Source organism: Rattus rattus, chromosome 4 (assembly GCF_011064425.1).
Source record: "Rattus rattus isolate New Zealand chromosome 4, Rrattus_CSIRO_v1, whole genome shotgun sequence".
Classification (NCBI taxonomy): Eukaryota; Metazoa; Chordata; class Mammalia; order Rodentia; family Muridae; genus Rattus; species Rattus rattus.
The window spans coordinates 82087493-82109354 of NC_046157.1; the positions used below are offsets into that span (position 1 = coordinate 82087493).

Genomic DNA, 21862 nt, shown 5'->3' on the forward strand with positions numbered 1-21862 from the left:
TCACAGCTCTCCAGACACTTTCCAGTAAGGCCCCTCCTCCAGGAAGTCCCCTCCTTACCCTGAAGCCTCCCTTCCTAACAGAAGCTCTCAACCCAGCAGGAGCAGAGACCTTTTCTTCTCAAACACGCTACCTCCACCACTGCCCTTAGCAACCGAGAGCTGGCAGTACCTACAGCTGCTGCCTAGCCCGACCCTTCCCTCCCTCCAGAAACCCGCTCACAGGTCATTGGCCTTGGGGATCAGCATTCCCAGCTCCTTGATTCTGTCATTGATGTTGAACCTGCGTCTTCTCTCAACTACAGATTAAGATTCCAGAGGTTATGGTTAGAAAGGCGGAGACCCCCAACCTAAACTGGACACCCCATAGAAAACCTGTTTAGAAGACAAGGCACCCGAAGCCCGGTGTGGTGGCCAAGCATTTAATTCCACCGCCTGGGAGGCAGAGGCAGGTGGATCTCTGTGAGTTCTAGGCCAGTCTGGGCCATAAGTAAGTTCCAAGGCAACCAGGGCTAGAGACCCTTTCTCAAAACAAAATAAAACAAAAGAGAGACCCTGAAAGCTGGGGAGGATCTGGGTGCAGTCTAGATAGCTAGGGGGCGGGGTCAGGAAACCAGTTCAGCTTCCAGCCAGAGAACTGCCTGGAGCAGCCTCCTTCACTCCTAGTGCCCCAGGCTCTGAAGACTGTAATCCGATTGACTGGAAAATTCAAGAGTAACTGCTTCTACGGCCCCTCCCACTTTCCTAAAAAGCCTGGAAGGGGGAGGGGAGGTCACAGCCTTGGAGCATGCGGGTGCCCCAAGTTAGGGACACTGGTAGAGGGGCTAGGGCGGGGATGGGGCAGGGGCTGGCTCCCCAGCCTAGGTGAGCTGAAGGGGGCCAGCAGGACTCACTTAAGTTGTGATTGTCTTTCTTCTGCCGTTCCTTGGCCAGGGCCCGGCTCTCAGCATCTGGAGGCCAAAGAAGCAAAGAGGTGGTGGGAAAGAAGGCAGAGAGAAAAAAGGAAGAGGGGAGCCCCAAAGGTACAGGGAAGAGGACGTGGTACCTGTTAGCTCTCGCTTCTGAGTCAGGTCGGCAGGGCAGGAACTGCTGGTGACACCTACCAGGGAAGCCGTGACCTGGGGGTCACCACTGTACACGTTCAGGTGGCTGCTGGACAGGGGTAGCTGTGAGGGAAGGGGTGGAGGGCTGGGTGAGTCCTCACCTGGACCCATGGTCCCAGCAGCTGCTGCTCTGAGCGATGCTAAAATTACCCCGAGCCCCTTCTCCAGGAGGCAGTGGCGAGGCTTGGCTGAAGTACGGCTCCTCACAGCCCTGCCCTCAGTAGCCCCCGGCCAGGGTGAGGACGAACCCAGGCAAGGACGGGATTAGGCTCTTTCTGTAGAAGTCCTAGGGAGGGGCTCAATCAGTTTGAGAGTTTTTGCAAGGTTTCCTCAGAGTATGGAATTCAACAGGTCAGGAGTAAGCTCTGTTGGGTCCTACCCCAGAGCCAGGCAAGAGCCAACCACTGGTTTAGAGACCCAGCGCACAGACAGGAGCCGTGGAGGGAGACTGCATAATTAACTGCAGAACCCTGCGCCCAAGGCAGCCACCCGGCAGTGTCACCAGGGCAGAAGGAACTGAAGGCTGACTGCCGCCTCCTGGTTCTCTCGGTGACATGGCAGAGCCAAGGGAACCGGGCGAGCCCGAAGAAAGGCAGCTGGTCTGCGGCCTCTAGCAGGCCTGCCTCTCAGAAGTGACTCCCGCCACCCTTCGTTTTTTTGTATTTCCATTTTGTGTTTAGCGTTAAATTCTGTGTGTATGTATGTGTCTGCACGGAGGTCTGTACGGTGGCCACAGAGTCCATCAGAAGGCAGTGGGTCCCTGGAGCTTGAGTTGCAGGTCACTGTAAACCTCGAACATGGGTTTGAGGAACCAAACTGAGGTCGTCTGAAGGCAGTCTGACCTGTGAACCACTGAGCCATCTCTCCAACCCCTCCCTCTTTTTGTCCCTTCTAATCTCCCCGTAGCTCTGTGGGTAGATGGCATCACCCTGTTTTTGCAACTGAGTAGACAGAGTCAGAACTGTGGTGGGGCTTCCCAAGGTCGTGACAGAAACCCAGGGCTTCCTGACTCAAACTTGGCTCCTCATCTGCTACCTAAGCCACGCCCTCCCTGCCCAAGCCAAGGAGACGCACAGAATGACCAAACAGACAAGGCTGTCAGAGAGATGGGTCCTGTGGTCACGGAAACTCACCTACCTCTGCCTAGTTCTGCCTCCCAAGCGACCCTGGGCCCCTGTCACAGTAATGACGGAGGGGACGCCTGCCTCCACAGAGACACCAGTTCCCTGCTCTGACAACTCTCTCCAGCCAGGGATCCACTGTGTGTGCCATCCCCCTCCCGTCTAGCCCCAAAATACCGTGTTAGGCATCTGCATTTCGGGGTTGATGTAGCCCAGCACGCTGTCCAGGCGCATAATGTTGTCGATGACATCATCAAACTAGAAAAGAGAAACGTCCGTGTGGGGCTGGCCCGCCTGAAGAGGGCAGCTGCTTACCTCCCGCAGCCCAACCTGCTCACCAGGAACCGGCCCTGAGAGGGTCCCTCAGCTGAGCCCAAGGACTCCCTCGACAGGGAGTTCCTGACACCCCTTCCCAGGGCTGGGAGAGCATTCTCTCCTCTGCGAGTCTGCCCTGTCCCCAGCAGAGTTGCAAGACGACGACAGCAACTCTCCTCAGACCAGTACTTTGCCTCCCTCCCTGAGGCTAGAATTCCGTTAGATACACCCTCACTTCTGCCACTAAGACCAGACTCACTCTCTCTCTCTCTCTCTCTCTCTCTCTCTCTCTCTCTCTCTCTCTCACACACACACACACACACACACACACACACACACACACACACACACACACACACACACCTGACAAGCCAGGAACGCTCGCTCACCTCTTTCTCAGGATTGGAGCTGATGTGTAGCATGGCCATGGGACTGTTGGGGGCACTGTTGCCGGCCGAGGTGGACAGTACATGTCCAGCCCGCACCCCAGGGGATGCTGCTGGTGGAGGCTTCGGGGAGCCTTGGGCTGGGCTGACGTGGGCAGCAAACTTGTTGCCGTAGGTCTCGGACAGGTACTCTCGGACTTTCTGATGCTGAGACTGCTGCAGGTGGTAGGAGGTGGGGTTCTCCAGGTAGGACTGCACCTGGGGACGAGGGTGACACAGCTGTGGAGGGCACCAGGACTCCTCTCCAGGGAGCAGGGACAGAAGAGGCAGAGGCCTTACCTTCAGCACCTCCCCAGGCACTGGTGGTGGCGACTGGAAGTGAACTGGGGTGTTGATGGCTGGGGTGGGAGGGCCTCCCAGCTGCTGCTGCTGCTGCTGTTGCTGCTGCTGCATGTAATGCATGACGGCCTGCTGCTGCATGCGCTCTCGCTGCTCCTCCTGCTGCGCCTGCTCCCGCATGAGCTGCATGCGCAGCCCGATGCGCGACGCCATGGCAGCGGTTGATTCCGGCTCCCTGCAGTCGAGGGAAGACAGGTCCATGAAGTACTCATCATCCTCGGAGTCTTTAAGCGTGGGCTGGCCTAAGTATGGTTGCTCCCATTGTGCATAAGGAGAAACTGAGTCCGGACAGAAGGGATTTGCCCAAGACCGCTGAGCGAGCTGAGCCATGGCCCCTAGTTCCCCGACTTCGAGATCAGAGGTGAAGACTCTGTCCTTCAGTGACTGCAGGAGTCCTCCTGTCCCCTCGCTGTCACATCCACATCCTGGGTATTTCATACCTGGCCTCAGCTCCATCCTCCTCTCCTGCCCCTCCCCAGGCCAGCCTGCACCACGCCTCCAGAGGGCCTGAGGAGCCTCCAGATGCTCCTCCGTGCTCCTCCCCCACCATCTGCTCATAGCGGCTCCATCATCCTGTTCCCGCCCTGCTCTCTGCTCCGAATTCTCCATAGCTCCCAGTGCATCGGAACAAAAGACTAAACCCTTAAACACAGCCTAATGGCCCTCTGTAACTTGCTGCGTCCCCACGGTTCCCCTTAGACATCCTGCCCCCAACACAGGCTTCTCTCCCGGGTTCTCCCTACTCCAGCCACACCTCCAGCCTTAACTGCCCTTCAAACACTCCAGGCATGCTTCCACCCGCGGCCTCTGCACTTGCTGCGGCCTCCACCTGGAATGCTCTTCCCACAGATACCCTCGAGGCTCTCACTTCTTCACCTCAGAGTGTCGTTTCGGGGCCACTGTGTTAAGACGGCATACCCCCACCACCTTGCTTCTCTATATCAGATGCCACCATCTAGGACAGAGCACTTTTTGCTTCTTATTGCGTTTGTTATTGTTATTTGCTGTCTGTCCCTTACGAGGAATGCAAGTCCCCTGAGGGGACAAATTTCATCTGTTTGTTTACGGCTAGACCTTCAGCCTCTAGCCGCCGGGGCATGGAAGACAGAAAGAAAGAAGCCAATGTGTGAAGGGAGTGAGAGCGGATATTATCCACAAACCAGGCACTGGAGATGTACCCTGCTCCTGCCCCTGGATCCCACAATCTGGGTGAGAAAGGGAGGCCCACAGGCAGGCGAGCCCTGTGCAGAAGGAACACTGCAGGGCTCCTCACTGCTTGGAGCTCCAAGCAGAACCCACTGTAGGAGGGTGTGGCTGAGGCCCCACAGCAAGGCTGAAGGGTGGCAGGGCGGGCTAGAATGAGCCCAGCATCTTGGCCTGCTCTGTCTCTAGCTCACTGAGTGACAGTAGCCAAGTCCCTTCCCCCACTAGGCCACTGAGCAGAACCTAGTGACTTCTCAGGGACAGGTACAGGGCCTGGCGGCATCTGAGTCCATGACGGTACAGTTAGGGACTAGAGGGATTTGGCAAGACAGGACTTCATGGTTGAGCAGTGGCTCCCCCACAGGACTGGTGGCGCAGAGTGCTGGTTCTCTGTCATGTGACCTTGGGCAAGCTATAATCTCCTGGAGCCTCAGTTCCTTCCTCTGTAAACGTCATCTTCCTGGGCATTCAGTAAAAACTGCGGGGTTTGTGCAGTGCTTGGCAGTCTGAGTACGCGGGACTAGTACCATCTAGCTAGAGTCTTCAAACTGTGAGCCAAGGCCTCCGTCAGCCCTGTGGGGAGGCCCTTGCTCAACTACAAACCACCTTTTATAAAAAAGGGAAAACAAAGGCACCCAGCAGGAAAAAGCTAGGGCCCCGCTCCAGGGATCTGGTCTACCCCATGCCGGGGAGGAGAGGGTGGGGGAGGGGCAGAGTTGTCCCCAGTTGTATAACTGGTTGATCTGGAGGGAGACTACCCACCATGCTGTGTGCTCTGCAGCATGCAGCAGCCGTCACTTTTTCTTCTTCCATCCTCTGCCCAGTAAAGAGGCCCGGGCAGCCCATGCTCTACAGGGCAGCCCCCAACAGCCCAGGCAATGACACCCTGCCCTTGCCCCCCACCCCCCACCCCGTTCGGTAGCAGCCACCAGCTGCAGCCTCCAATCCCTCCCGGGACCTTTTCTCTAGCTCTCACAGAGAGGTGTCCCTGTCTCCACACCACACCCTACCCATCACACTGGCAAGCAGACCCTAGCTCTGACCAGATGCGGGCCCCACACAGCCACTCAGACAGCCAGCAGCCCCTCCTTCACGGACAATCCAACTTCACATGGTCAGTGGGGGCCAAGGCGCCTGGCCGTGCCAGCCGGCTCAGGGAGGGCTAGGGAGAAGGAGTCCCTTGTTCCCCTGACAAAGAGTTGGCCTGGCTACCTCAAGGGCCTGCTAGGCCTGGCTCTGGCTGCATTAGCCTCAGCTCTCGGTCTGTGAAGTGGGCATGGGAACTCATCCCCTCCCCTGGGATGAGCACCCTGGCAGCTAGTGTAGACAGTCAAAGTCTAGCTGACTGGTGGGTGTCAGTGACCACTGCACTTTAACGAGTATGCCTCATGGCAAATCTCTAGCCTCCTCTACTGGGAAGAATGGGAGAGGGTGAAGGACTTGTGAGGACTTGGGGTCTGCTGGTCGGTCTCAGTGCCTTCTGTCAGGAGTCGCCAAAAGACAGGGAATGCCCAAAGTCTATGTCCCTCCCTTTCTGCCCCTCAAAGCCTGGAAGGGCACACTTTGAAAGCCTAGCAACATGGGACCCATGGGGCCTCTGTACAGGCACCAGGACAGAATCCCCCCCACACACACACTCCTAACCCAGATACCACCAACTCCTAAGAGCAAGGCTCAATGACTCTGGCTCTCCTAGTGGCCCGGTCAACCCCATCTGCATACCAGGACCATCGGGCACTTCCAGCTGCTGTTCGTCCAGGTCCAGCTTGGGCACAACCCAGTGACTCCCCAGGCCGGCGACTACCTTTGCAGGCTGAGTGACATAGGAATGTATTAGTGTGCCTAGCTTTCTTGATCCCGGTAATGCAAACCAATGAGAGTGCTTTCCAGGGCTGGGTGTGGTGCTACACAATTTTAATCCCAGCACTGGGGAGGCAGATGAAGGCAGATCTCTGTAAATCGAAGGCCAGCCTGGTCTACGTATTGAGTTCCAGGACCATTAAGGCTACAGAATTAACTCCATCTCTATGTCTTCCTGGTGAGGCTGTGAGAGTCCCAGGAGAGAGAATTTGGGGAACTCTGCACCCTGCAGGCATTCAGCAGCTGGAAGAGAGGGTCCTGCCTCCTGGGTTTCACCAGCCCACCAGCAGTCAGACTTCCCCAACAAGTCATTTCCGTCTGAGTATGAACACACTGGGTTCTCAGGAGAGGAGTGGAAGTCGGGATAGGAGCACAGAGAAATGTCAGTCTTGGATCCAGGAAAGGAGATATCAAAGATGAAAAAAAAGGAGGGGGGGGAGAGGAAGAGAAGAGGAGCAAGAGGAAGAGGAGGAGGAGGAGGAGGAGAAGGAGGAGGAGGAGGAGCCCTAGTTGGGCAGAGAATGAACAGATGGGCAGAAAGATGAGACAGAATCTGGAAGGGGAAGACTCTTCCACTGTAGAGATTTCCAGGGAAGAAATGGAGGCACAGAGAAGAGAAGTGACTGGTCCAAAGTTGCACAGTTACTCAGCAACAGGGAGGAGAACAATGCATCAAACAGCCCAGCCCCCATCTCTACTTTTAACACACCGTTCTGGGCTCCCGGGTCCAAATGGTCCCCTTTGGGGAAGAGTGGTAAGGAGGGACATGGTTTCCTCATATAAACCCTCCACTTCTGAAGCACATAACTCGCCGGCATGATTCTGTGTGGCTCGTGGGAGGCAGGCTAGAGCGTCTAGAGGCCTGTGGGGCCCCACCTGATCCTGATCGTGTCTGATCATGCATCTCTGAAAAGAAGTGCGCCGGGGATTGGGGATTTGGCTCAGTGGTAGAGCACTTGCCTAGCAAGCGCAAGGCCCTGGGTTCGGTCCCCAGCTCCGGAAAAAAAAAAGAATAGAAAAAAAAAAAAAAAAAAGAAGTGCGCCGGCCCCAAAGGCTGTCTTGCCAGGCCCAAGTCCTGCCCCACTCAGAGCAGTGGCTGTTAAGCCAGGTGGAGACCATGAGTGACAAGGGGCACAAATGTGACCCAGGCTGCTCTTGAGCTCAATATGAACTGAGGATGACCTCAAACCTCGATGGTCCTGCTTCCTCTCCCCAAGTGCTAGGATTCCAGCTGTGCACCACATCTGGTTTCATGTGCTACTGGGCATCCAACTCAGGGCTTTCTGCACACTGGGCAGGCACTCTACCAAAGAGCTGCTTCCCTGGCGCTGTTTTGAAAGACAGGGTCTCACTATGCTGTGTAGGCTGTCTACAAACTCTTGATCCTTCTGCCCTTTCTCCCACATGCTGGGAGGCATCTGTCACCCATACCCAGCTTCCTAGGAAATTCCTAGGTAGCATCTTTAAAACCTGGAACATAGGCACTGGTGATGTAGCCCAGCAGGCAGATCCCTGGACTCGGTCCCCCCAGCACTGTGTAATCTGGGCATTGTGGTACTTGACTGTGATCAGAGAACACAGAGGCAAGAGAAGCTTAAGGCCAGCTTTGGCTACACAGGGAATTTGAGGCTAACCACATGAATCCTCGTCTAAGATTAAAATAAAAAAGTAAACGTTGGATTACAGAGCTGAAGCCCTTGTGGTCACTCAAGGATGCTGATGAGGATGTCCCCTGGCAGCACCGTGACCAGAGCCCAACTAGACACTACCTAATATCCACTGACAGAACAGGTAGAGAGACTATGCACCGTGCCAGCATGGTGGCCATGGCTTGAACCCTAGCACTCTGAAGGCTGAGGCAGGCAGATCTCTATGAATTCCAGGCCAGCCTGGTCTACGATGCAAGCTCCAGGCTGGTTCCCCCTCTCTCTCCCTCTCCCCCAGGAAAAAGCTGCACCTTTGGTCACCACTCAGCCACTGACCTCACACAGCACTGCCAGAGGCTCTGGCAGACACGGTCGAAATGAGGCCAGACTTAAATCCCCGGAGCCAGGCTGGGTGTGGTGGCACATGCCTTTGAATCTCAGAGGAAGAGGAGGCAGACATCTCTCTGTGAGTTCAAGGACAGCCTGGTCTACATATCAAACTCCAGGATAGCCAGGGCTACACAGAGAGACCCTGTCTCAAAAATCCACGCCAGCAAAATCAACAACAACAACAACAAAACAACAACAACAACAAAAAGCAGAACTGCACAAAAGTCCCACCTGAGAATGTAAAGCTCAAACCCAGGTATGACGCCACTGTGTGAGAAGTCGCCAGGACCTGGTTAGCCTTGGGGAACTGCCGGGAGGGAGAAAGGACGCTGCAGGGGGGGACCAGGAGTGGTGTGACTCCTGCAGGTGTGGGTTGGAAGGGCTGACTTGTTTATGAGCACTAGCCCAGCTGCTCTGTCCAAATCGTTCTCATTTTTTTTTTTTAAAGCTCACTGAAGGAGGGAGGCTGACCTCACACAGTTTAAAAGAAATTAGTAAGCAATTTGCCTTCACCAAGGTCCCCAACCCAAGCATGTCCAGGACAGGCTCCCTTGGCACAACAGCCAATTCGATCTTTGGGGAGCTGGTGAGATGGCTCAGTGGATAAAGGGATAAAGGCACCGGTCACCAAACCTGGAGACCTGAGTTTGATCCCCAGAACCCACAAGGAAGAAGAGAACTGGCTTTCACAAGTTGTCCTCTGAACCTCCGTTTATACACCAGTGCACAGCACGCACGCACACACACACACACACACACACACACACACACACACACACACACTGCAAAGCACGCTGCAATGATGGTTTTTATTACACATGTTCACTAGCCCAAGGAAGTAATTATATAGAAAAAAAATTAAAAGTCTCAAGAGCCAGGTGGTGGTGGCGCACGCCTTTAATCCCAGCACTTGGGACGCAGAGGCAGGCAGATCTCAGTTTCAGGCCAACCTGGTCTACAGAGTTTCAGTTCAGCCAGGGCAACACAGAGAAACCCTGTCTTGAAAAAAAAAAAAGTAAAAACAAGGACTGGAGAGATGGCTCAGAGGTTAGAGCACTGACTGCTTTCCCAGAGGACCTGAGTTCAATTCCCAGCAACCACATGGTGGCTCACAGCCATCTGTAACAGGCTCTGATGCCCTCTTCTGGTGTGTCTGAAGAGAGCTACAAAAAAGGTCTCACGATAGGTTCTTCCTGAGCTCTCAGCACGGCAGAAATCAAACAGGAAGATGAGTGAGAGTCTGAGGCCAGCCTGGCCTGTGTAGCTGAGTTTCTGGCCAGCCGAGGCTACACAGCAAGAGCCTGAGCAGCTGGAGGGATGAATCAGCCGGTGAGAGCACGAGCTGGATTCCCAGCGCCGCACAAACTCACAGCTGTCTGTGCTCCTGCTCCAGGGGATCCGATACTTTCTCCTACTCAGTCTCTGTGGGCAGCAGGCACACACGCAAGCAAAATAGCCATCCACACAAAACAGGAATAAGTAAACTCTTAATGTCCAGCAACAGGGTTGCCCAATAAATTAGGGTTTATGGCAAAATCTAAGACGCACAATTTTATATAGAATCTGCTATCACCTAATTAATGAATCTGCTATCACCTAATGGTGTGACACATGCACCTCTTGGGAGGAAGTACACAAAATACGACTGGCTTTTGTGGACAACAAGAGCAAGGGTGTTAAGTGAATGTGTGAGTTTTAAAGACTCTGTGTGTGCGTGTGTGCGTGCACTCGTGTGTGCGTGCACTCATGTGTGTGCACATGCCCGAGGAAAGCAGAGGGATGTTGGATCTGGAGTTATAGATAGTTGAATTGCCTGAAGTGGATGCTGGGGAACCAAACTTGGGTCCTATGGAAAGGGCAGTAAGTGCTCTTAACTGTTGAGCTAGCTCTCCAGCCCCCCCCCATTTAGCCCAGGCTAGCCTCAAACTTGCTATGTAGCTAAGGATAACCCAAACTCCTGATCTTCCTGCTTCAACGTCCCAAATTCTGGGATCACAAGTAAGCATCATCACCCTGGAGCTTCAGCCTGATTTAATTTTTGTTGTTCATTCACAACCACAGAGCCGGAGACAGACAGAGAGGCTCCTGCCACAGAGCTGATATCAGGGCTGGGCTAAGGCAGTCTGGCTTTTCCGGGGCTGGGAACCACCTCCGTCCTGTGTGGGCCGAGTGAGGGTGGCTTCCTTTGATTTTAGGGGTTCCCTTGAAGAAGTACTGTACCCATCAAAGGGTTCAGCAGCTGATCTCATTCATACAGCCGAGAGCCAGGAAGGTGTCTAGCAACAGTCTGGAACCGCCAAACACAGGAGACACAGCTAGCCTTCTTCAAAGGGCAGAGCCAGTTTTCCACATTCCCAGAAAAGCACATGTCTGGTAGCGGAAACCACAAAGTGTGAGACCAGAGCAGGGGCGCCTGCTTAAGTCATTTGTTACAGGCCTGCCTCCACGGTGGGGAGAGAGACTTTCTCCTCCGGTCATCCTGTGGGATCCGGGGCTCAATCCTAAGGAAACCATGACCCTAGACAAAGGCCGGGGGAGGGGAATGGATGCCAGAGGAGAGGAAGGAGTCTGGGAAGAGGATTCGCAGTTGGGGAATGGTCTCTCCTCTGTGTGGCCTCTGCTGCAGGAAGGCGGTGGCAGTGGAGAGATTCCCCACTCAGCACCGCATAAACCAGACATGCTAGTGCACACCGGAAATCACAGCATCCCCCTGGGTTGGGGTTAGGAGGATCAGGGGTTCAAGACCAATCTAGGCTACATGAGACCCTGTCTCAAAGAGCAAGGGAAGCATCAAACTAGCACAGATGTCCACACGATGGCCATACCCCAGGACATGGCTGCCTCTACTAAAGAAGCCGCCATGGGACTCAGGCAGGGTCGGTAGTTTTCTCATAGGACTTGGGATCAGAATGTAGTGGGTTCAAGTCAGTCTTGGCCCTGACTCAATGTCTGCCTCAGTTTCCCCAACAGTCAGCCAGGTTTTGCTAGTTGGAGCCAGCTCCCAACAGAGTATGCCCAGGTTAGGGGAAAGTGTGCACAGGGTGTCAGCACTCCTGTCAGCCATCCATCTGAGCTCAGGGAGCTTCAGGTAATGTCCCTGAATAAACTGTGTGTGTGTGTGTGTGTGTGTGTGTGTGTGTGTGTGTGTGTGTGTGTATGAGACAGAGAGACACAGAGAGAGGAGAGAGAGACAGAGAGAGAGAGAGAGAGAGAGAGAGAGAGAGAGAGAGAGAGAGAGAGAGAGAGAACATGCATATAGAGGCCAGAGATTGTCTTCCTAGATCATCCTCCATTTTGGTTTTTGAGACAGGGTCTTCACTGACCCAGAGCTCGCCAATTGACTAGTAAGGCTAATCAAAGTGCTTCAGAATCTTCCTGTCTTGCCTCCCACTTCTCACTGGGGTGAGAGATGCTGCTTTTCACTGGGTCCTGAGGATGAAGACGCAGGTCCTCATGCACAGCAGGCACTTTATCCACCGAGCGTCTCCACAGCCCGAGTCTCTTCTCTGTTCCTTCTGGTCACCTATCCATTCGCCACTCCCAGCCAAGGCTCCAGGCAGGCACAGGGCAGCCTCTGAGAGACTGTCTGACTCCCAAAGCTTATGTTCGGGAAGCTTATGAAGCCCACTGCGGGAACCTTGCAGAAGCAGAAGAGCAGTTCCCAGCTCCCTAGGCTCTCAGGGGAGGCATCTTCAACACAGGCTGTCACCCCAGCATCCTGCCAGCCACTCTTTGCTAGGAAGGCTAGCACAAGACTCAACTACTTCCTGCCCTGAGAACATCAAACTGGAGTCACGCATGCTGCTTGGTCGGAAGGTTCCTGGTACCGAGGTAGAATGAGATTGGTGGCACACGCTTTTACATTTATCAAATAAATGTTTGCCTGCATGTTCATATACGTACCAAACTAGCATGTGGTGCCTACGGAGGTCAGAGGAGTGAGTCGTGCATGGCTGGGAGCCCTGATGAGGGTGCTGGGAACCACACCTGGGTCCTCTGCAAGAACAACGCGTGCTCGTAACCTCTGCGCACCATTTTTATATCTTTTTTAAATGTTTTAAATGTTTGGTTTTTATTTGTGTGTGTGTGTGTGTGTGTGTGTGTGTGTGTGTCCACGCGCGCGCACGCGTGCGTGCCTGCTGGCCCATATGTGCACCAGTATACACAGACGCCTATGCGAGCCCGAACAAGGCCAGATCCAAGTTCCAGATCCTCTGGAACCGTTGTCACAGGCACTTGTTAGGTGCCTTTAGGTCTCTCTCCTTTTTATTGGTTGCTAGTTGACTCCAGCAGAGCAGTCACATTCGAGGTCACTGAGACGGCTCGGTCAGTAAGGATACTCGCCAAGTAGCCTGATGACTTGAGCTCAACCCCAGGATACACATGGTTGAAAGAGACACCCAACCCATGCAACTTGTTTTCTGACCTCCCGTATGTACACTGTGACGCTCACACCCCTAACAAATAAATAAATGTAAAATTTAAATGCACACATCTGAATCGTGTAGCTCATGAACTTTGCCATTCCCTTCCCCCATGCAGTCAACACTGGAGGTTAGATGGGAAGCACCTGAGGATCCCCCAAGGCCTCGCCCTGAAGGCCAAATCCTGAAGGCCTCACTGGTTTCCAAGACACTTGAGCTCTCATGCAGAATGTGGCCTGTCATTAATTGACTTGGTGGAGACACTTAACCCAGGCCTGCCGGACCCTTACAGGTAACAACTGCAGGTCCCAAACAGAGTGACACAGAGGCTCAGAAAGGGGGACTTAACAAGCATCAGTATAGCACACACAGCCATCCCAAGAAGCGCTGAGTGCTGACAGGAAGCCATGAATCCATGGCTAGAGCTAGAGGCTGGCTGCCGTCAGAGGCCTGTCTTTGAACATGTGTGTGTCTGTGTGTGGTGTATGTGATGTGCATGTGTGAGAGTCTGTAGTATGCATGTGAGGTTGGTGTGCATGTATATGGATGTATGATGTGTGGGGTGTTCACGTGTGTGTATGGTGTGTGTAGTGTGCATGTGAGTGTGTGTGTAGAGAGTATAGTATGCATGTGAGTGTGTTGGTCTGCATATATGTGAGTGGTGTGTATGTGTGTGAGTGTGTGATGTGTATATGGTGTACACGTGTGTGAGTCTGTAGTGTGTATGGAATGTATGGTGTACATGTGTGTGAAGGCCAGAGGTTGACATTAGGTCTTCCTCAGTCTTTCTTCACCTTATTTATTGAGGCAAGGTCTCTCAGTTGAACTCAGAGCATACTGATAGGAGCTTGTCTAGCTAGCCGGCTTGCTCCAGGGACCCTGTCTCTACCTATCCCAGGTGCTGGAATTAAAGGCAGGCTGCACACCGATCTTGCATGTGCAGGAGTACAGGGGATCCAAAATGGTCCTTGGGGTTTGACTGCAGGAAGGGACTTCATCCTCTAAGCCATCTCTTCAGCCCTGTTTCCTTTTATGTTTGAGGTATAGGGACTTGAACTCAGGGACTCCCAAACCCTCGGCAAGTGCTTTATCACTGAACTATAACCCCTGCCTTCTTTTTACTCTTTCTTTTATCTCTCTAAATTGAGCTGGGATTTACAGAGCAGTGTTCAGACCCGACCAGAGGCTTGTTTCCCACCCCTGAGCAGAGGCGCAAGTGGGTAGACGAGGAAGGGCAGCAAGGAAGGAGCTAGGAGCATAGCATGAGCTCCCCCATCAGCCCAGTAGCAGCCTCCCCTTCCAGCTCCTCAGCCCCAGGCCTCATCTCACATTCCACAGGAAAGGGCGGGAGCTGGCACCTCCTGCCTGGCCAGCCTGTGAGTCTAGGGCACAGGGAAGAGCTTCAAAGACAACCCCAGACCAGAGAGACGCCTGTCCCGTCCCTCGGGACCAGCTGGACTCCTGTGTAGGGAAAGGGACTAAAAGAGGGAGGGTCTGGGAGGCAGGAAGAGTGTGCACGCACGCACGGGTGGGGAGCAGAGATCAGAAAGGTCCTTGGAACATGCTGGCTTCTAACCCAGCCTCCACATAGACTGCCTCTTACCTATATCTGTACCTATGTCTCTCTGCTCTCCTCTTCTCCCGTCCCCAGCCCTTCTTCCCTCTCCTACCCTTTGTAGTTTAGTTTTTCCTTAGCTAGCAAGCCACCAGTCCCCTTGGTTGGAGGGGGCCAGGGACTGAGCCACCTCTCCTTCACGGCTCTGCATCCCGGCTCTAATGTAGCCTGTGCTCACTCTGCTTTGATACTCTGTTTCCTGCTCGCCCACCAGGCTCTCAGCTACCACCTTTCCAGTTCTTCAGAACCTCTCTACCCGCCCATTCAGCAACCTTCCCGGAGGCCTCTGCTGTGTTTGTTAGTGTCAACCTTGCATGCTCACAGATCTCCTCTCCTCCCCTGCATCTGCAAGCACTGCTGAGTCCCTACTGAATGCCAGGTGTCACAGTTGACACATGGCCCACGCCAGACCCTGTGCACGCCCCACAAACAAACACCTCATGAGAAAACAGCAACGTTAGCAAAAGAGGCAAGTGAGACTCAAAGGGGAAAGTATGCTGTCTGACCTCACGCTGCAGGCTAGCCCACAGCTCAGGCCGTCCCAGAGAACCACCGCCAGCTTCAGCAGAAGAACAGGGACACAGGAAAGCTCCTCTGCTGCCCCTTCCCCCCCTCAGCGAACCCTACAGAAAGCCCCTGTAAAGGTCTGAGCACAACCCCTCTGGCTCTCTTGGAGGCTATCAGACCCAAGCCCACCCAACCTTCCAGCTAAGAAGATGCATAGCCAGGAGCCTTAGGACCATCTATTTGATCTCACTGAGGCCATTAATGTCTGGGGAAACACTTCAAATTGTCAGAGAGAATGTGATTACATGAATTAGATTTGGCACCCAACATGGGACAGGAGCCTGGTGGAAGGGGTGGGGAGGTTTAGCTCTCAGATGACTTTCCAAACAGGAATGGGGCCTGAGGACAGAAGAAGGGAACTCTAAGACCAGGACCACAAGTATCAATGCCCGACCTGTGCCACCCAGTCACCTGTGCAGTTTGCTGGCAGCTGTGTTCACAATGGCAATGTGTTCACAAAGCTCAGCAATGCTTGCCCATGGCCAGAGTAGGGACGAAAGCGCAATGGGCAAGACCTCTAGCAATGTGGTTCTGGACAAATCCTGCCCTCTCTGGGCCTCAAGTCCCTGAATGAGGCTAAATGGTTTCTTCATGGACTCCTCCCTCGTCTAGCTATGGCGTGTATACATGGTAGATAGGACTGCAAGCCTTAGATGGGAAGAGACAGGGCTGCCTTGCACTCTCATGCCCCAGTATTCTAGAAGCCTCCCCAGAGTTGTAAGTGCCTCGGGAACCAAGCCTGCCTGTTTCCCCCCACCCCCACAACCCCACTCTTCCACCTCCAGTCTCTGGGACACTTTCTTGGGATTAGAAAAACTCCTTGTCAGATTCATAGCAACTTCTGGCTCTGGGACCAAGGCTCTACACCAGCTCCAGACCCAGGCCCCCCTCTGTCTTCCTGAGCTGTTAATGGCCCTCAGGGATCGTTGTCACCCCATCATATTCCTTGAGTTTGGTGTGGACTCACAAAGCATCCCTGGCTATACCAGTAGCCGGTGTCTCCTGGGGTCCCTGGAGGCCTGTGGTCCTGACCCTCACCCCAGCCTCTCCTGGATCCCTGTCCCTTCTGTAAGGAATCTACTTCTTCTTATCCATCTAAGTGTTTCAGAAACAGTTAACAGCCAGGTTCTGCCAGGTAATGAACAAGCGTGTTGCAGAGAAGAGAAAGGAAGGAGAAACCAGCCCTGAACAGACACAGCTAGGCAGCCCCACGGCATAAACTGCCCACATTCATCATTTCCTTGAGAGCTGAGGGTACACGGCTCATCCTGAGTGGCTGTATATTGCCGATTTAATCCTCCAAGCAACCCTACCAACCTGTGACAGGTAAAATGTCCCCATCTTACAGAAGAGGCAGAGAGGGACTGATAACATGCCTAAGGTCACATGTCATCATGTGCATCACACAAGGAGGTAATAGAACACTCTACCCCTGAAGCCACATACCCACCCGCCTCCCAAGCACGTATGTGCTGCCTACATGTCCGCTTGGAGTGTGTAAGGAAGGAGGTGGCAGCAGGACGCAGCCCTCTCCCAGAACCGCTCTCCACTCAGCCTCCTCATCAGACTGTCCTCCCACCAAGGACCACCAAGGGCCACCCCTTGCACTGTACTTCTGACAGTGAGACCCAGGTGAAGTGTGATTTCACCTGAGCGCTGAAGTTCAGAGGGGTGGACATGTGCTCTGGATCCTTCAAAGCTGACCTCAGATCTGGCTTTGCCTCTTATCAGCTGTGTGGTCACAGGCTGGTACATAAGCTCTCAGAGCCTCAGTTTCCCCATCTGTAAATAGATGGCAGCTCAGAGTAGACATGTAGCTGGTACAGAGTCAGCTCCCTACCTGGTATCCCTGTCCATCGGTTTCAGTTTAGACCTAGGTAAGCGTCTTTTTATGCCCTTACTCTTCAACATGTGATCAGGTGGGGGTGACGCTGCAAGCCTATAATCCCAGCCCTCGGCAAGTAGAGGGGGGAGCATCAGGAATCAAGGTGATCACCAAGTATAGGATGAGTGTGAAGGTGGCCTGGGATGCGCACACACAGGCACAGGTACACGCACACCACGATCCACAAGCGTCACACTCCTGAGTGCTAGTTAGAAGGAAGGGCAGAGGCTCAGGGCTCACCCCAGAGACAGAAGCTGCGTTCCAACAACTCCCAGATCTGTACAACATTGAACAAAGAGACTTTACATGCTGACCTCCGAGGGTCTGGTCACCTGATCCCAAGAGTGAAAACTGGGGACAAGGAGGAGGAGAGGGTAGACCAGGCCCTAGAAGAAAGGTACAGCACAGGTATAACCACGGTGAACTGGAGCTGACAGTCCAGGCTGGAGTGCAGGGCGGCTGGCTGCTGCGTCTGCAGCTGGGCCGGTGCGCGAGGCCCCCGCGCCCACTGTCTATAGCCTAGCAGAAGGGAAGCTGAGATTTTTCTGAGACTCGGTCAGGACAAATTGCACGAAGAACACACACTCATACCTACACCACTGCACCCGTAGATACTCCCCGTCACGAGCACACCACCCTGGGACTTTGCCCCCCACCCCAATCAGGATGATTCTGAGACAGAAGGCTCCCACATACACAGAGCCTCAGGACACTCAGAAACCCCCCCCCAAGCTGACTTTATTCTCAATCACCTGCCTAAACCCCAACTCCAACTTGCCTAAGATGGGCAAGGACCCATTTTTACTGGTCCACTGCTTGGCCCTCTTTCTCAGTAGATCAGGAGGCACCAGGCCCGGCTGCTGAGAGACAGCAGCAGAATGGTACTCTCATCTCACAGACAGCCACGTCGTGTACTTACTCCCAAGCACATACTCACTCACATACACATGCACACACAGACACACGGGACAAGGGCAATCGTACCGTCTCCAGCCACGGGGCCTCAGGAGCAGCCCTTGTCCACTCTATCCGTGGACAGGTGACAGTCTTACCTCCAACCCCACCCATCGTCAGCACCCCACCCCACCTCCCACTGACCTCATTTACCACTGCAGGCTGGACTTCTGGGAAACCCAAGCTTTTGTGGGCACCACAGAAACCCCAGAGTATGGGGCCAGGACCCCAAACAGGCCTAGCATTACCAAGACAGAGCCTCTGGTTCTGGGGGTCAGTTGGGACTGTTGCAGGAGTTGATTTCACAGGTTCAGAAAAGGCCTTTGGCCCCAAATTATCTTGAGTCAGGAAGTCCCCTCCCCCATCCCTCTGAGACTGACTGCTGGGACAGGCTCCCACCTGAAGTTCTGCTCAGCTCCCTCCCGGGGAGCGCAGCTGACAGCTGGCCTGAGAGCTGGTGAAAGATGCAGAACAGGGCAGGGCAGGGCGGTCTGGGGTCATTAGCCTCTGCCGAGCTCCCACCAGATGGGGGCGCTCTGCCCCAACACCCACCCAAGGACTAGTACCCTAGAAGCCAGCACCTCTCAGGCAGCAAGCCAGACAGGAGAGTTTTTAACACCACCTCATACAGACCAGGGAAACCAAGTACCATCCAGACTGTCCCCTTGAGGAAGGCACAGCACTTCAGACAAGGAGAGGGCAGGAGCCCTGAGAACGAGGAGGTGGAGGAGGTGGAGGGGGAATTAACTAGGTTCCAAAATAGCACAGTTGGTTTTGCCTTGCTTCACCCGGCACAGCGTCTGGCTGCTTCTGCTTTCAGTCTGACTCACACATGGTGGGGGCAGGAGAGGGTGGCCGGTATGGACTGAGGCCACTGGACGACCACAACCAGTGGTCCAGAGCCCTCAGCTGAGGGGCTCTTCTTCCCCAACTCCACGCCCTCTCCTGCCCTACCCCAAGATACAGTTGGTTCCAGGGAAGAGAACCTGAAGGCTCCCTGGCTGAGGGGGCCATCCCAGCCTAGCCCACCTGGGTGTCTCCAGGGACGTCAGCTGCCTGACGCAGAGCTCAGCCGTGTACCTAGGGCCTCTCTACCCACCAGCCAAGGGAGCCAGAGGACACTAGCCTGAGGTGACAGCACTTTTCAAGTCAGCATCCCAGTGCTGACCAGCCACCTGCAGCCACCTCCCCGGGGCCACGCGCAGGTATGAGAAAAACGTGGAAGCCTTTTTGCTCCCATTTCTACCTTTGGTTGGTCCTTAAGCATCAGCCTTTTGCCCTTCCCAAGAGACAGAGAGGAACCCCGACCATGTTGGGGTGGGGTGGGGTGGGGACGGCAGCATCTCCTCCCACCCCAAGTAAATATTTTTATCTCCACATCCTTCCTCCAGGACTCTGAGCTGCTCCATTTCCCTCCCAGGGGTTGTCACTCCAGCAGCAGATTCCCCACATATGCAAGAAGCTTGAACCCAAACCTGAGGGTGAACCAGAAAACCACCCCCAGCACAAGCCCACCTTATAGCTCCTGAGCAAAAGCTCTCTGCCCCTGGCCAGCTCACCTGGGCCTGGAGCCAGCACGGCCACCTTTCTATACAGTGGGTAAGGAGAGGTGCGGTGGACCTGGGGAGGAGACACTCCTGGTAAGCAGGGAGACTCAGAGGTGAGGTGGGTGGCCAACAGGGGCAGACGTGTGCCTGACACAACCACCAAGACACCCAACTGTGACCGAACGTCAAAAGAGAAAAACTACAAGTGACAGCTAGGAAGAAAATTAAAGCCCTAAGAATCCATATGCTGCACCTGTCCAGGGGAGATGTGTGCCCCCTGCCCCAGCCCTGCCCCAGCCCTTCCCCAGCCCTGCCCCAGCCCTGCCCCAGCCCTTCCCCAGCCCTGCCCCAGCCCTGCCCCAGCCCTGCCCCAGCCCTGCCCCAGGTATATTATGCCCTTGCCAGCTTCAGGCTGGGGGCTTTCTTACCCAGCATCTCATGCGGCCACACTGGCCTCAAACTCACTACAGAGGTGAAGACGACCTTATCTTCTGACCTTCGGCCTCCGCATCCCAAGTACTTGGATTACAGACTTGAGCCACTAAGCTTGGTTTCACATGGGTCTGAAAATCAAACCCTGCGTTCCATGTGCACTGGACAAGCACTCCACCGACTGAGCCATAACCTACCTACCACTCCCTCTTTTTGACCCTCTCTCCCTACCTAGGTAGGCTCCCCACTAGGTAGAGCCCCACAGCATGAGGTCAGCAGGGATGGGGTAGAAGTGGAATCAGAGGTTGGCCCCTCTCAGAGCAGACTCCACAGATCCTTCACCAGGAAGAAACAGGGGCGACTTTGCAAAACTAACTCCCACACACACACCACGTGCCACAAATTTTGTCTTATTTAGAAGGGCACACAAAGAGAAGGACACCAGAAGACTTGACTCCCTGCTAGTGACTAACCGACTGTCACGGGGTAGCCATGGGCCTGGAGAAAAGGCAGGGGCAGCAAAAGAAAAGGAAGGAATAATGACAGCTGTGACAGCCTTGGGAAGTTGAAGGGGACTCTTAGCAGGATGTGGTGGCACAAGCCTAAAATCCCAGCACACCGAAGGTGAGCTCTAGGGCAGCCAGAGCTACATCGAGAGACCCAGTCTCAACAAACAAAATAATAATCATGTTTTCCACTTCTGAGGGGGACTGTTGGTTCAGGCTATGTGCCACCCAGCAGGTCACAAACCTTTGTAGATGAAAACGTAGCACTCTGGGGGCTCAGTGTTGGGAATGCAGTAAACACATATTCGTACACCAAGGAAGAGATCCTGCCGATTCCTCTTTCAGCTAATGGGACCTTGTAGATTCTCTACGTCTGTTGAACGTAGACTGTGCTATGGAGCCTAGGGGGAAGGGGCTGCCTTGGACACAGACCAAAGGGAGTTGTAGAAAGAGGGCTAGGCTGACCACCGGGCTGGGTTTGGTGAGCCCAGAAGAAGCTGCTAAGGGTCCAGCCACATCCTCTGGCCCCACATCTCTGCCACAAGCAGTCCACCTAAGCACTACCATATGCAGCCAGAGGTGATGGCGATTAGCTTCCTGCCCCAGTGACCCACTATGGACCCCAGCCAAAACCCTCCCTGGATAACCTCAAAGCATGATCTAAGACCCTCCCCCATGAGAGAGAGAGATAATAGCACACCTTCACAATCTACATTTTATCTGATTCCTGCCCTTCCAGAGCCCTGGACCCTACTTTCCCAGGTAGTCCTCGGGAAACCTTCCAAATAAACGGTTTAGAGCCACACTCTTGTCAGACAGTAGGAATCTGGACTGACACTGGGCTGCCAGCTCTCAAGCTTAGAAGGGCAGTTGCAGGTGAGACGTGACAGGTGACTTCCTTCCCTGTGGGGACCTGAGTTAGTCACTGGAGAAGACTGCCCGAGCCAGATGCAGTGGCTAAATACGTACGTAGACCTTTCTGACAGGGGCAGGTAAGACTGCCCCTAGATGCAAGCGTTGCAGAGGTAGAGAGAAGAAACTGGGCTTACTAGAATAACTGCAGAACCCTACATGTTGGGGTGGTTCCTGGTTCCGACCAGCAGATGCCAATGGGATGGGAAGCCTGGCATTGCTCTCCACCTGCAGGGAGCTTCTGGGCAGAACTGCAGAGCTCGAACACCATAGAAAGGTAGCACACCACTCATTTGATAACACTGTTGTGTTCAGAGATCAGGGAGGGATCAGGTGTTCTTGGGACACCAAGGGATACCATTTGATTCAACATTACAAGCACAGTATTTTGCGGTCGGAGAGACAGTTCAGCAGTTAAGAGCATTGGCTGCTCCTGCAAAGGACCCGGGTCTTGATCCCTGCACTCACAGGGCAGCTCACAACCATTTGTAACTCTAGTTCCAGGGGATCCAAAGCCCTCTTCTGGCCTGAGGGCACCAGGCACACACATGGTGCACAGACATACATACATGCAGGCAAACACTCACATACATAAAATA

At 54.2% G+C, this 21862-nt stretch overlaps 1 protein-coding gene across 2 annotated transcripts in view; it reads right to left on the reverse strand.

Annotated features, from left to right (window-relative positions):
- Nucleotides 1–21862, reverse strand: part of Tfeb (transcription factor EB) — a 55820-nt gene that overhangs the window by 3017 nt on the left and 30941 nt on the right. Inside the window, exons 2-7 of one of the 2 annotated variants that reach the window (XM_032900562.1) lie at nucleotides 3262–3496; nucleotides 2926–3180; nucleotides 2399–2479; nucleotides 1043–1163; nucleotides 891–947; nucleotides 221–296 (exon numbers count right to left, since the gene is read on the reverse strand). In XM_032900562.1, coding sequence (XP_032756453.1) covers nucleotides 221–296; nucleotides 891–947; nucleotides 1043–1163; nucleotides 2399–2479; nucleotides 2926–3180; nucleotides 3262–3474 — 803 coding nt within the window. In that variant the 5' untranslated portion in view covers nucleotides 3475–3496. Of the gene's footprint in view, nucleotides 1–220; nucleotides 297–890; nucleotides 948–1042; nucleotides 1164–2398; nucleotides 2480–2925; nucleotides 3181–3261; nucleotides 3667–21862 lie in introns of those variants that run through there. The other variant, XM_032900561.1, reaches the window with a different exon arrangement.